At 40.9% G+C, this 16,053-nt stretch overlaps 1 protein-coding gene and 1 pseudogene across 1 annotated transcript; one reads left to right on the top strand and one right to left on the bottom strand.

The window, feature by feature from the left end:
- The first annotated feature begins 5,324 nt into the window (after positions 1–5,324).
- LOC133904974 (DNA-directed RNA polymerases IV and V subunit 5B-like) lies at positions 5,325–8,075 on the top strand (annotated as a pseudogene).
- Positions 8,076–8,214: 139 nt separating this feature from the next.
- On the bottom strand, positions 8,215–10,319 carry LOC133904975 (two-component response regulator ORR9-like). Its single transcript, XM_062346650.1, has 5 exons — positions 9,850–10,319; positions 9,671–9,759; positions 9,492–9,569; positions 9,289–9,359; positions 8,215–8,649 (listed from the first exon to the last, which is right to left on the bottom strand). Exons 1-5 carry the CDS (start codon positions 10,082–10,084, stop codon positions 8,394–8,396), a joined length of 729 nt encoding a protein of 242 aa, XP_062202634.1. The 5' UTR covers positions 10,085–10,319; the 3' UTR covers positions 8,215–8,393.
- Positions 10,320–16,053: the final 5,734 nt, after the last annotated feature.

Below are 16,053 nucleotides of genomic sequence, written 5' to 3'. Positions count from 1 at the left end.
TTGCATATGCTTGAATTCCTCTCCTTCTAATTTCCCTCTATTGGTTCCTTTGCAAGTTTGCAAGTTTTTCAGTTCCCGGTTTTGATTTTCGTTTTGGTTTTTGGGCTAAAATTTCAGCACCATGTGAGGTCCTTCTTATTATTGCTAGAGGCATAAAATTTATATACACACGCTTGTGTGATGGGATCTTAAATTCTCTTGCCTATAGATAATCAATTTGGAGAGTTTCGTTGTCTGGTGTTCATCTTTTCTTATTTCTTTGCAAGTTATGATCTTTTAAGTGCTAAGACATATGGATTGATCTTAAATAAAACCTATAGTTTATATAACATCAGTGAAGTCGTGTTATCTCGATTTTCTCTTGTCAAAACTTCTCTCTATTTTTGCTTATGCTTAAATTTTGAGATGTATTGGGTGATCCAAATAGGAGAAGACCATCGATTCTTAAAAAATTTGTTGATGTGACTATTCATCCACTCTAGTCGCTAATCTCATTCCAATAAATATTCTCTATGAAGTTACAGGAGCAGCATTGGCATCAGTTGGGCAAATTTAATGTGGAAGGAACATACGTATCTTCTTGGCTTAACCCTTACAATTGCACGCTCCTTGTATTGTTGCAGCAGAAACATGGTGGTTCCATTATCATCACCGGAGATCATGCATGGTGCACTCAACTACAGACACCTCTATTGGAGATTCCCTTCAGTCAGATGGTTCAAGGGAAGAATTCATGGAGCTGGTTGATGCCCCTAAGGAGGCTCTTACAGCACTGGATGCGATCGAGGCTGCGAATGGGGCGATATGGCCTTCCTGTCCAGTGGCACAGCAAGTTGTTCATGTCACTATCATCAGATGGGAAGCAAGAAGAACCTGACGAAGGGAATGCTCAGAGTGGATAGCTCGCGGTACATTTGCATCGGCTTGGGGACAAGCCGAAGTTCAAGAGGGGAGGAATGTCATGGACATTGGGCTGACGACCGGATGATGGGCTGGACATATGGACCGAAGGCCTATTCTACTGGGGAGGCTGTGAGCGCTTAAAGGACCATCGGTCAGCAGAACGGAAGGCATCAAAGAACAAACAAGGAACAACTTCTTCTTCCTTAAACATCTCTTTCCCTCGCTTTGCTTCGACTCCTCATTCCTTGCTCCTCTTCAATCCATATTCCCTTCTTCTACTACCAGTTCATGATTTCTAAGTATACTCTTATGTGCCTCTGCTCCTCTCCTCCAAACCTGTATTCTATCCGGTGATTGACTCGGTTGTTGCTAAATCTCCTGAGATCGATCGAAGTGATTCGGGTGTTTGAGTGTTGATTTGTGTGCTTGGATCGGTTGGGGACCTAACATCCAAACGCAAGACACGGGTGAACGCACGCATGATCGGCGAAGAGTGGGTGAACGCATGCATGATGTCTAGGCCTAGCCCGTGTACGCATGCGTGCGTTAAATACCCGCGGGGTTGGGTGAGAACGATCATCATGTAACAGACAACACAAACGGCAATGCCGTGAAGAACCCTCGGGCCTAAACCCTGAACCCTTCTTCATCTCTTCCTCCCTTCTTCCACCTCTCGACCTCTCTCTCTGCTGCTAACACCCCTCACGTAGCTATCCATGCCCCAACTTCGCCACCAGCCGCATGCACACCACCAACCCCATGGCCAAATCCAACGCCACGCCGAAGTATTGCGGCAAGACGAGCGAAACCACCGGGAAGTCCATCTACCCATCGTAATAAATCGCCCGCACCTTGGGGATCGGCGCCGAGAGCTGGCCCGTATGACATTTTCGTGCACCCTACATGCGTGAGCAGTGGTCCTTCATGCATAGCAAGATGAAAGTGAAACCCAGTCATGCATGTTGGAACCTCTAATCAAGGCCAGGTAACCGAGGAGCATGGAGGGCATGAGCTCCGCACATTAACTTAACGGCGACGGGAACAAGGCTCCTACGGTCTCGCAAGTGTTTTTTTTTACCGGTAAATAAGATTTATCAAATGCCACCAGTAAACATAATTTATTGAATATACGGAATAAAATTTAAATAAAATACCGATAAATATAGTAAATTTGTTCTACCGAGTCTACCAATAGACCCAATAAACCAGATATATCAGACCGAATTTTTTTCTCTACCGGAAACGAGGTAGGGGTGGAGCTTCGGGCATTGGATGTAGATAGGAAACACGGAGTAACGGCCATCCTGATTCCAAGTGAGGCCATCAAATGCGGCAATTGGGATAGAGCTCCGGCAATAGGGCGCGGAGGGACAATGAGATCTAGGGGTGGAGCTCCGGGCATAGAACGCGGTGAGGGCTGAGGAGTATGGAGGGTGGCCTGATCCAAGCAAGGGAATGTGTTTTTCTGGGCAGGCGGGCTTTGGCATTTGGTGAGTTTGTCGACTGCATTTGGTTGCCAGAGTTTTGCTTTTTTTTTTTAATGAATCAGGCATGAGAGTTACCGATTATATTAATAAAAGAGAAGAAACTCAGATTGGGCAGTACAACAACCCTAAAAGGATTGAGCAACGTAAAGCAACAGCAACAACATCAGAGTTCTGCATTTCTAATCATACGAGTCAAAATTATATAATGAAAAAACATATAAACAAATCTAGCTACGCACAGACCACCTTACTAGTTTGAACAAATCTAACAGTTGCACAGACCGACCCGGAGCAATTTGCACGAGCCACCTTACTCGTTTGAATAAATCTAATGGTTGAGGATTCTGTTTGTAGCGTTTTTTTATACAAAACTCTTAGTACCTGTACCGCTCCTGCCCACACACGAGTCTGACGCTAACAAGTCTCTGGGATGATGATTCTGCATAGGAAATGGTGATTAACATTTCACAGTTGAAATAAAGTTGGAGAAAAAACAGATGGATTATTCAATCTTCAGCTGGAGAATAAGAAATTTCAGAAATCCCATCAGCACATCTTTTTTTTTTGCCGGTTATTACATTTGTGCAATTGTGAAGCAGTAAGCTCTGCAAGTAAAGCCTGTCTTAAATTCAACCTTAATCAGCGTTTTTAAGACCAAACTGTATTTTTTAAGAAAATCTTGAGACATCTTTTTTGTGTGTGGAGAAATCGTTTCATGTATTTTCTTTCGGCTTTTTTTTTCCCTTGTTTGGCTATGTGCACCCGAGTTACGCAGATGTGGAGAGTGAACTCTTATGTATTTGTATCACCTTGATGAAATAATAAAGATTGATAAAACTTCATTTATCCGTCTACGTGGAAGGGGAAGCACTTGGCACCTTCTAATCGGCTGGCCCTTGTAAAAGTCATGATGACCTCCCAGCCTATTTACTTCATATCGGTCATAAAAAAACAGGTCAATCTTGCTGCAGATTGACAAAGTTAGGAGGCAATTCCTTTGGATGGGTTGCAAACCAATTTTTGGGTGGCAAATGCAAAGTGAGCTGGAGGAGAGTATGTAGGCCAGAGAGTCTGGGCAGTCTAGGTGTCCTTCACCTTGAATTTTTTGGTTGTGTGCTAAGTTAACGATGGCTCTGGCAAGAGTGAACGGTGACCTAGAATGCTTGGGTCAATGCGGAGATTCCGTGTGATAACACAGACCGTCTGCTCTTCATGACTGTAACATCAATTTCCATTAGGTGCGGGGAGAAAATTTCCTTTTGGGATTCGGCTTGGGCGCAGGGCCTCAAACTTGAAGACTGATGCTCTCTCTAGAACTAAGCATTGCTCCTTTAAGGAGTTAGTTCTTCAGAGACAATGGATCGCTGACTTGGCCACCCTGCAACACACTTCACAAGACCACATCGCGCAATTCATTTGGCTCTGGGGTGTGACATATGCATTACACTTACATCCGAACATCCTAGATTCTATAACATGAAAATACTCCGTCCAAGGGACTTACTCTGCATGTTCAGCTTATGCCCTAATGTTCAAAGGCCCTAAATGTGCAAACTTCACCTAGTTGTTCTGGAAGGCATGGGTGCTCAAATGTAAGTTTTTTGCCTGTCTGACCATACAGAACAAGCTCTGAACTATGGGTCACCTCACCCGAAGGGGTTAGCCCTACAACCCTCTTGGCCCCTTCTATAAGCACTCGAATGAGACATGTCTACACCTCGCTACAAAATGCACGTTCACCAAAAAGGTTTGGCGAACCCTAGGCACAAAACTAAACCAGCCACTCATCATCCCTAAAACATGGCCACTTAGCTCCTCGATACTCAACTGGTGTACTTCCTTAGCTCATTGCATCCTTCATTCAGAAAAGCACTAAAATCGCTCATCATGCTGATCACCTGGGAAATTTAGAAAGAACGCAATAGACGCATCTTTGATCATAGAGAACATCTGGTGGTCAAAATAGTGAACCACATCTTTGATGAGGCCAAGATTTGCGTCTTCGTGGGGGCGCATAATTTAGGTGCCTTCTGGTGCGAGGATAGAGCCTTCTCATTTTTTCTTTCTTTTTTGAGTTAGATAGGGTCCAAAACCCCACCGTTTGCCTATTGTAACTTTGTAATCTAAGTATGTCGGGCTTTCCCGCTTTTTAATATAACATGCAACTCTTGCACCGGTTACATTAAAAAACTTTCTTTATCAAAAAAACAAAGAACAACATAAAATAAATGCGTAGGGCATGAGGGCCAGACCCCGGTTTTTCTCCACTAAAATCGGGGAATAAACTTTTTTACCACTCTTACGGATGGTGCGTTACAAAACGCCATCCTCTCGGTTGCCCTCCCTCAAATACCACAAGGTACTGTTCATATACGCATACGTATGAACAGTACCTAGCAGCTAAAAATATTTTGATTTTTGTCAATACTCTATAATTCATAAGCAACATATTTTAACCGGATTCATCTAAAAATATTGTGTAGAATTCAAACTAAAATTCCTTAAAAATACTACTTTTACAACTTTTAGCAATTTTAAGACCTCACAAAAATTCCCAAAAAATCTAAAAAAAATCACTAATATTTTTCTAATGTAATGTACTAATTTCTAAAATTATCTGTCACCTTATGTTATATGGTGAAAAAGTGGCTTACTTTGTAACATAGATGTACATTGTAAAAGAAGTCACTTTTTCACTTATAACTTAGGGTGGCCTTAAAAATTGCTAAAAATTATAAAAGTAGCGCTTTTAAGAATTTTAGTTTAAATTCTACACAATATTTTTAGATAAATCCGATTAAAATAAGTTGCTTGTGAATTATAAAAATATATAAAAATCAACATATTTTTTATGATGTTTTTTAGCTGCCGGGAACTGTTTATAACATACAGTACGATATGAACAGTATCCGGATGATATTTGTCAGAGGGTCATCGGGAGAATGGCGTTTTGGGATGCGCCATGGTGGTAAAAAAGTTATTTCCCCCCTAAAACCCCATGAAGAGGGAGAAATGAATCAGTTCGTCCCCTCCCAGCAATCGGCGCTCACCATGGACTCGGCGGAGAGCACGGCCGCCTCCGCCGCACGCGCACCCAACGGCGCCGCCGCCGCCGCCGTCCCCGCCGCGGTGGTCAACAGCTCCGTCGACTACGACGACTATGTCCCCGAGGTAGCCGGCTGCATATCGTCGATGATCGATTACGGCGGCAGTGTGGAGAGCCACCGCCTGTTCCTGGCGCGGCGCACCGCGCTGGAGATGCTCCGCGACCGCGGGTACAGCGTCCCGGAGTTCGAGCTGGCCCGCACCCTCCCGGAGTTCCGCGCCTGGTGGGCCGACAGGCCCGAGCTCGAATGACTCGCCTTCTCCACCACCCTTGCCTCCGACCTCTCCAACAAGGTGATTTTTTTTTGGGGGGGGGGGGGGGGTTCCTTTACCCATGATATCATCCGTGTGCTTTCATACGTTCTTCCATTAGGGTTAGGTTCTTGTTCTAGCTCGCGATGTGAACTACATTCTTGGCTTTATGCTCACGAATAAGGACCCTCCCGCAAGTGATCGTTACTCATTAGTGTAATAGAATCCAAATGTTGTGAGATACGCATGGTGGACGGAGTACTGCAAAATTGAAGAGTTAGGGAGAAAGAGGGGTATCGGTTCTTTCCTACCCTTTCTCCACCAATTCATCCTTGCTGTTTGTTGATGTTAGGTGGGGTTGTCTGTACGGTTTAGGAGGATTACTGCTCTTGTGGTTATGATTGTTAGGGTCGGCACCATCCTGCAAATGGACGGCTAAATTTGTTATGTATCTAGACTCTAGAGAAGTTCAATGATTGCATACATGTAGTATGAGTGCTTTTATCTCATATATTTTCCATACATATGTTGTCTATACCGTTTGTTCTTACTGCAACTGAGTAGAAGATACATCTTAAATATGTCTTTCGCAGGTGAAAGTTGTGTTCTGTCCACACGAGCCAGTCAAAATTGCAACTATCCGGGAGATATATAACGGAACCAAAGAAGAGAACTTGTCTAGACTGATTCTGGTATTGCAGAGCAAAATAATGTCTAAAGCCAGAGAATCGATCAAGGAGATATTCACATTTAAAGTTGACATATTCCATGTAGGTTTGTGTAATCTGTTGATGGCTCATCACATTTTATTTAATTTCTGTAAGCAAGGAGCAACAGTGACTCTTTGGGTTATAGGTACAATGCCCATCGAGTAACTTCTATTAACTTTCTATGCAATGAGTAATGATACTGGCTATACTTGCTTATTGGTTAGCATCTGAGTTCACTATATGTTTTTTTCTGCAAATTATACTCAATATAAAATGTTTGTTCACAGCATCATAACTTTAATAATGTTAAGTTAATATTTTGCTGTTTTATGTTATACTAATATTCTACAGTCCACATATTCAAATTAATGTGTGCTTCCAATGGTAGATCACAGAATTACTGGTAAATATTACTAAGCATGTCCTGAAGCCCAAGCATGACGTGTTGACTGCAAAGGAGAAAGCCAAGCTCTTGAAAGAGTACAATGTGGTGGATTCACAGGTATGTTTCTTTATTATTTGTTAATGCCACTTCATAATTTCTTACTGTTTTTATTATACTGACACTGGAAGTCATGGCGCTATGTGAGTTATATAGCCTTCGTGACATCCTGTGGAATGTAATTATTTCCTCCACTATACAACCTTGTGCTGGCTGTTGAGTTGCTGTAAGCCTGTAACACCATGATTTCTGCACTTGATTTTGTTTGCAACATCAATGTTGCTATCAGGGATACAACAATCTCTTAGTGTGCTGGGATGTGATGATGGAGATATTTGATTACCATGAAACCTGCTAAACATGCTGAGTGCCTTGGTCTCATGGACGTGCCATGCAATTTGCTGAATTCTGTCATCTTTCTGTTGTGGTTTAAAATGTTGCTTTGTTGTGTGTGTACAGTCTCACTAAAATGGAACTTGATGGCATTTGAAACATATAGTCCTCCCATATTTTCTTAGTTATCTTTAAAGATTTGCTTTTATCAGGTTAATTTAAAGACATTAAACGGAAGTGTCATTATCATATAGTAGAAAACTTGTCTAATTGCTATGTAAAATTTCTTTCACCTTCTATCCATGTATGATTTTTTATTGATATCTCAGACTCCTTACAAAGTGGTGTGCAAAGCCTTTAATTAAAAATATGTCCATGATATGCTTATTGTTTTTGTGGGGGATACTGCATTTTCTTTATTTTGGTTGCAGCATTCTTAACATCCCTGAAGTGGAAGATTACACTTCTTATTAGCTTTCTTTCCCTTCGAATTCTCTTTGGTATAGTTACTCCAACTTGTTATCCAGTTTTTTTAACAAGTTTGCTGAAATTTGTGCATGTACCTTACAGTTGCCTCGCATGCTGGAGACTGATTCTGTTGCTCGCTACTATGGCCTTGGCAAGGGAACTGTCGTTAAAGTTTCATATGACAGCGAGCTTACCGGGGACCATGTGACATACCGATGTATTTTCTGAGAGGCCCATGTGTTTCTATGGATCAAGTCTGTCATAAGCTGTTAGTGAAATTTATCTTGCGGCTAGTGTTGGATGAAGTTTATCATAATCTGTTATTAAAAATCACCTCGTTACTATTATGATGTTCTATGTGAATGCTGTTTGTCAGACTAAGCTGAGTACTGTTAAAAAAAATCTAAGATCAGTCCCCGCATAATTGCATAAGTTATTTAGTAATCAGTTTCAGATATTACATGGAAAAGTCGGCAAACGATGTGTGCAATGTCCTGTTATCACAGCAGTCCTATAAAAATTAAAACGTTTTGTAGAATCACTCAATTGGATTCAAGCGGTACACGTTTATGGATTCCATTATATTTTGCAAATTAAGGTCCAACATCTGTGTTACAAATGAGTAGGCCAAAAGCTGAGTAAGACAAAGAACCAAGGAAAAAAAGGGTTAACTGTCCTATGATCAGTTTGCAGCTAACTGTGCCTTTGTCTGATTGTCTGGGGCAAAATTTCGTCGTCTGCTGCCTTTCTCTTGCGGCTGTTGCAGCAATCACTGATGCTGTTGTTTGTGGAGTCACTGCTTCCGTTGCTATTGCAGTCACTTTGCTCGTGCTGTTCCTGGTGGTAGTGCTCCTTGCATCTGCTTTTCAGTATGTGGGGCTTCAGCTTGCTCATGTCTGATAGCTGTACTGGTTTTAGGAAAAACTCATCCGCTCCTTCCTCCAGGCATCTGGTTCAGAGTATCAAAATAAAAGATGAGTCAGCTATTTTTTCCTACGATCACAAAGCATGATATGCCACTAAGAAACACAACTTTAAATAGTCTTATTTATTGTGTTTTTTTATCTTTGCGTTTTCTTTCTATGTGAATCATATCTTTTGACATCTCAGGAGTGAGTTCTTTTATTTGACCTCAGTGCCCTCTCGCTTTTCTTTCTTATCCATTCGTGTATCGTGCAACTAGAAATAGAATAAACCCGTACAAAGACGAGTGGTGCTAGTTAGTTGCCTGCATCAATAACCTGTTCTATGGATACCGCAATATGAAAGCTCTACAAGATTGATCTGCTGTTGCTCTATTATACAAGACATGTGACACCAAATCAATAAGGATTCTGAGAGATCTCAGTATCCAGTTTAGTCATAAACATATTCATTTCTATGTCTCCATGCAAAAATACTAAAATTGAGAATTTTCTAATCGTGAAGCAAATTACTTCAAGAACAGGGAATTGCTCATCAGCAAGCCCGAATTGTTTTGCTCATACGATGATGTTCTTTTCTTGCTTTCATTCTACTCAGTTATTCACTGATATTTCTGCACAGGACAAGAATCTGAACAATACTATAGATCCATAAGAGTGCTCACCTATTGATCCTTGAAGGAATGTTCTCTGATGACATGATAACAACTGGGATATCTCTTAGAGAGGATGATTCCTGGTTGAACAAACCAAACATACATCTTTAGTTTTGGTCTAAAAATATGCATCTTTAGTCGCTATTGTCTTCAGCAGATCAACTCAACGGATCATACCAAGAAATCCTAGACAAAAAAACAAAGCAAATTACCTTGATCTTCTTGAGCAGATCATATCCTGTCATGCCAGGCATGCAGTAGTCAGTGATGATCAGGTTCACCGCAACATCCTGGTTATTCATACATCGGCAAAACAAAATACATCAAAAACCTTTCTTCAGACTGGAACAGAACTACACATGATTTTACACATAGGAAGCCATCTTCTTACCAGCTGGTCCACATGAACAGAAACTTGACTGCCCTCGTCATGGAGCCCCAGGAACTGCAGAGCCTTGCTCCCAGAATCAACTGTGGTAACTGCACAAACAGACCAAACCTTTCATGAGATTCGGATCCCCATAGCAACCAAGGCCTCAAGTTGCAAGCATAAGAGAATCTGGTGATTACCTTGGAAAGAAGAGGTCTTGAGAAGCCTCTCGATGAGTTTCCTGTCTGGGAGACTATCATCCACAGCCAGGACATGGAACGGAGTCTCTGCGGCCACTGCCATGGAAGAAACAAGAGAGCAGAACTCTGTGTGTTTTCCTGCTTGTGTCATTGTGTCTGATGGGGAAGGAGTATGCTTTGAGCAGCAGCGAGGAAGAGTTGTGGATGGAAGGCAGGTGGTGTGTGTGCTTGGCATGAGGGCTTTGATTTTTGAAGGGTGTAGGTGTGGTTGAGTTGATATATATACAAGCACATGAAAGGATTCCGGGAGATATGAAGAAAGAGGGAAAGTGAGTAGAGAAAGAGGTGTGATGACTGAGAAAATCCCACCTCATGGAAAGCAAGATCCTGGGCAGATTTGCTCCAAATCTTGCCAGGAATTGACTCCACAATAGAATAGACTCAACCAACAGCATCATCAGCCCTCTGTATTCAATGGGTCCACCATTTTCTTTTGTTCCCTCTCTCTTTTCCTACTGCTATCATCTGGCTATAGTTTTCAGTTCTTGGGTTGTCCTCTTGCTGGCTGACGTGAAAGGATGAAGGATACGGATCATGCATTTTGACGATTTGGTAGCGTAAAATTCTGCAGGTGTGGCCTCCCAGCACGCTGCATCGAATTGTTGTTAGTAAAAAAATTAGGATTTGATGCATTATGTTAATGTGACGTCTTGGCTCACAAACTACTTGCTCCTACCAAGTACTTGTTAGTATAGAGCCCTATTTGCAAAACAAACTCGATGTGGAAAAATCTTTATCTTTGGTGCAAATAAGTAAATAGGTGTGAACTTATAAACAAGCAGATATGTGCAAATATCAATAGGGTTGATTTGCAGAAGACCTCTGTGTGATCACGAAATATCGCAAAAGAACCTCTCTATCAGTGAGATGGTGGAATCAGCTTAGGCTTCGAATAAAGATGAGACGAGTGACATTTACTTTTTATACGTTTGCAACTATTTGCTTGATGCTCGAGAGATTTTCCCGGCATCTTGCTGCCTGTAGTTAGAATTTTCAAGCAGCAAATCCTCGGATTTGGAGTACCCCTGTCACACCAACTCCGAAATCCGGGCGATTTCGACGATCTTCTAGGTTGCTACCAACTCTTCCCCCGCCAAATCTCCGAGATACTGCTGCTAGTCGTGCAGTGATGCGATCGATGCGATTGCAACGGCTGCTGCTGCTGCTGCTGGCGCTGGGATTCCTGTGACGCCTGGCGGGCGATATGAGATCGATGGAGCCCCACCCAGCGACTGCTTGTTTTCAGCAGCAGAGGACGCGATCGCTTCGGTCCTCCCCCGGATCCGCTACTGATCGCCGCGAAAGCGGCGTTTCCCTGTGCCGCGATGCGCTCCCGATCGCCTCCACTTGCCCGGCCGCGTCCCCTCGCCTTCGCTTCGCTCTCGCTTTCCGAGCAGCTGCGGTCTCGTCGCTGGCTCGCCTTGGCTCTTTTTCTAGATACAACTTCCAACCTCGGTTCCACGTGGATCTGAAAGGGATGGAAGATTCTGAATCATCGTCGCATCATCGTGTATGGGTTCGAAAGCAAATTTATATAACTCTGTTGAGAAAGTTTTCCATGATATTCTATTTATATCATTAGTTTCATAATTTAATAGCTAAGGTGAAGAGGAGAAAATAAATATATATTATTATAAAAGAAAAAATCTTTTGTAATTAGAACCTATCATGGGCGGACCCACCATGATGCATGGGTATTCAATTGAATACCCAACTTTTTTGAAAAGAATTGAGTATATAGCACCTATACTACGTATATATATCTTTGCTGCTTCAATCCATCAGACCACTCAGCAAATCGTGAGCCCAAACTACTATCCATCCTCCACTCGACCTATTAACTGAAAGAAAAAACCGCAAAAAAAATCCCAAAAGTCACTTGAATTTTGACTTTCCCTCCTAAAAGTTGTTTTGTTGCAAAAAAATCCCCAAAAATTTGATTTTGTTGCAAAAAACCCCCTAAAAATTCAAAAAAATAAAAAAAATCTCAAAACAAAATTCTAAAAAAAACTAGAGACAATTCTAAGACCTTCTGTGAATTTTTTTTTCAAAAATAATATCCTTTGCATCATATTTCATGGAGAGGAAGTTTGAAAAAAAAATGTGCAGCTCATTTATTAACTCATGTTATTTTAACTTTGTCATGTCTACCATTATTTTTACTACATAAATAATTGTTTCAGTAAACTAATAAAAGTGGTTTCACTAATTTTGAGGGTGTTATGGATTAGTTATGAATTAATCTATCTGCAACACATTTACTCAATCCTGCACGTTACAATAACTATTTCAAGATTTCATGTATTTTTACAAGATAGAGGATCATGTAAGAAGACTAAAAAATTTTGTTTCATAATTTTTGGATTAGTAAATAATTAACTATGCATTTAACTTGAATAAATAAATGAGTTGCACCTTTTTCTTTTATTTCAAACTTACTCTCCATGTAATATGATGCAAAGGATATTATTTTTGAAAACAAATTTAACAAAAGGTCTTATAATTGTCTCTAGTTTTTTTAGAATTTTTTGTGATTTTTTTAAATTTTTTAAATTTTTGGGCTTGTTTTTGCAACAAAATCAAACCTTTGGGTTTTTTTTTGCAACAAAACAATTTTTGGAGGGGAAAGTTAAAATCCAAGTGACTTTAGGGGGTTGCATTTTTCCCTAACGGAAAAGAGCCCACATAGCAACAAACATCAGGAGCTTATGATATCTATGCTGTGACTGCCCAGTTCGGCAATCAGCAGTTGGACGTGAATTTTTTTGCAAGTTAAGGATAGTGACATCATTAAACGCTTCCAAGCCATAAAGGAACACAAAGTTAAATTGTAATTTTTTTAAATGTTTTGTAATTTCTTTTAATTAGTTGAAACTTCTCTACTACGAACAATTTATACTTTAAAATTTATGCTACTATGAACTTCTTGTATTTCGGATTAAATATTTTTTTTTAATACTGAATACCCAATCGCTAAATCCTGGATCCGCAACTGGAACCTACCGAATTTGCTTAACCTGCTTGGGTCTCCATTATATGACCATCGACACGATACGCCCCACGTCACTGACAGATCACACAGCGGGCTACTGACGCATGAAAATCTACGTGGCTCCTGTACTCCTGTGCCGCCACCTGTCTGACTGAGCTGAGACTTTTTTTTTATTTTAGCCCTTTTAAAACTAATATTTTAATAATAGCCTGTCAAAATCTAAATTTTCAAAAACTAGTCTTTTTTGTCACGTCAAAGTGTCTGGCGTGACTCCGCAACTTAGTCACGCCATATTTATTGGTGTGACCAAAGTGGTCACACTGACGGAAACCCTGACCCCTTTACACTTGAGTTCTACGTGGCTGGCGACTCAGGTGAACAGTATTTTCGCGGATGAACAGTGTTTTCAGCTGTTTCAATAGTTTTTTTTTTCCGTTTTCTCTATTTAAGTAGTGGGGTTGATGTACTCTAAAATTCATGAAACTTTTTCTGTATGTCCTATAATTCATGATGAATCTATTTTAAAAGGATTCATCTCAATACCCCATCTAGGTTTTAAAATAAAAAACTCTAAAAATGGTTACTTTTAAAAATTCTAGTAATTTTTAAGGCTCAAATAAATTCCCAAAAATCTGAGAAAATTCACTAATATTCTTCTCATGTGGCGTAATAATTTCTAAAATTATTTCCAATCCTAGGTTACTTGGTGAAAAAGTGAGTTAATTTGCAATGCTCCATTTATATGTATTTTTATCATTTCATACTATTTAGCCTTGTAAACGCCCTCTAAATAATTAGTAATTATGTTCGATTTTCCTCAAAAATTTTCCAGCGCTTAATGCAACATGTACAGGTCCTATTTGCAAACATGCACATCCAATAGAGTCGTAGAATTTGAATTATTCAATTTCGAATGTTGGTATATGTTACAATTTGTTCTATAACAATAATACTTAGGTGACTTTTGGAGCCAAAAAGAATTTCCATTTGCGGTCTAAACCATACCAAATTTATTGTATGGATAGTTCAGAATATGTTTTAGCCGAACCACATATATGATTTTTAGGAAGACTAATAAACTTTAAATTGCGCATGTTCAAACATGGCTAAGTGCTATGGGAACCGAGTGCTCGGGGGCCGCTGCTCGTAGCCCCGAGCACTCTCTCCCGGAACTTCCTTCAGTGGGTCCTCGGGGTACTCGGGTGCCCAGGGGGCCACTGCTCGCGACCCCGGGCACACCTCTCCCTGTACTTGGCTCTCCTGGTCGTCGAAGGACTTGGGTGCTCGGGGGTCACTGTTCACCTCCTCGAGCACTTTCTTCCCGGCCACTCTAGTCTTCGCAGATCATCGGGGAACCCGAGCACTCGGGGACCACTGACTGTGGCCCCGAGCGCCCTCTACCGGGACTTAGTCTTTTTTACCTTGCGGAGGCGACCTCTGCGGGAGGGCGCCACGTGACGGATTGCTGACCTGACCTCAGAATTCAGGGACCCATGGTTTCTGATTCACCGACAATGCCCCTTTTGTATTATTTGTTGTGTGCATTCATGCTATGTAGAAATAAAAAATAAACTCTTATTTACTTATATTACATTAATATAGTAAAAAGAGTCAATAAAATTTACTTTAAAAAATACAAAGAGAATATCGAAATGTAGTAGCAAAGCGGAAAAATAAGTATGGCCCAGGAACGCCAGGGCCAGTTAGTCCAGAGTGGGCCGGAGACTGATAAATTTACCAACCGAGCCCAAGGGTAACTGGAGCTATAGCTCGCATGTGCAAACTTGCGCTAGCTACGCCATGCTTTCCGCCACCGATAGCTTGGTTACGTGATCAGCGAAGCGGTTACAAGGTTTTCTTGCCACGCTCTTGCTTGTTGCCGACAAAAGCTAGCCGATTCGGCTCTCCTCCTGGAGCAAGGTTTTCCCTGCCCATGAATGCAATCTTGCCAGGAATTTTTGTGGGGTTCCAAACACAGAACATTGCCGGACAAAGCTACAAGTTTTCTTGCTTAAGATCCAAACACACCTCAAGTTTCCTCCGCAGCTGCAACGCAAGTTACCATCTACGCCCCAACCGAAGGGATAGAACCTGTGCTTCACTAAACATCTTTTTTTTTATAGCGGACCCCTTTCACTACGTAAGAAAATATCAAAGAGACAAGTAAAGTAGGAACGGTTGCTCACTACGCGTCACTAATATACCATTAATAATGAGTTAAATGACGACTCGTCACTAATATGTGGTCCGGGTTGGGACTCGGCTAAGACCCGTCACTAATGAGGGGTTATTAGCGATGGTGAGGGAACAATCCGTTACTAAAGATAGTAGTGACGGGTTACCTCAAAACCTATCATTAATGATAGAGTTATTAATGACAGGTAGAGAGTGCACACTCATTAGTAACGGGTGATCTCAAAGCTCATCACTAATGATAGAGTCATTAGTGACGAGTAGAGATAGCACACTTATTAGTAACGGGTGACCTCAAAGTTTGTCACTAATGACGGAGTCATTAGTAATGAGTAGAGAGAGCACACTCATTAGTGACGGGTTACCTAAAGGCCTAAAATTAATGAGTCAATTATTAGTTACGGGTAGGGAGTGTACGCTCATAACACCCATCACTAATAACTGACTTATTAGTGATGGATCTTTAGGTGACCCATCACAAATGACTGGTCGGATCCTAAATCATTGTTGGTCGGGTAAAAAATCTATAACTTTTTTATACTAACTCAGATAGGAAAAAACTTTATTTAAAATTGTAGCCCTCGACAAGGTCTATAACTTTTTAGTTGATCACTTTTTATTTCAAGCTATATAGATACACAAATAAATATATAAAGACTGTCGAAGGAACCCACACACGGCCACAAACTAAAATGCTGGATCTAGTGCAAAACTAGTATGAATCATTGAAAAAGACACACAGAGGATCACAAAGTTGAAAATTGCAAATTCAAATATTTTTATTGTGAGTTTGGTAACTCGTATATAATGAAACGTCTGTGCAGAACTAACTTTTAGATGTAGCACTATATCTCCAAAAAAATTTAGGCAAATCAGAGAAGATCAATTTTTGACCAAAAACGTCAGAGGCCGTGTATTTTTTTCGGATGTGCATTCTCGTTAGCTTTGAAAGTAGAGTT

The sequence above is a fragment of the Phragmites australis genome, chromosome 22, assembly GCF_958298935.1.
Source record: "Phragmites australis chromosome 22, lpPhrAust1.1, whole genome shotgun sequence".
Taxonomy (NCBI): domain Eukaryota; kingdom Viridiplantae; phylum Streptophyta; class Magnoliopsida; order Poales; family Poaceae; genus Phragmites; species Phragmites australis.
Note: the sequence above shows the minus strand (reverse complement) of the source record. Positions and strands in the feature narration are given on the sequence as shown.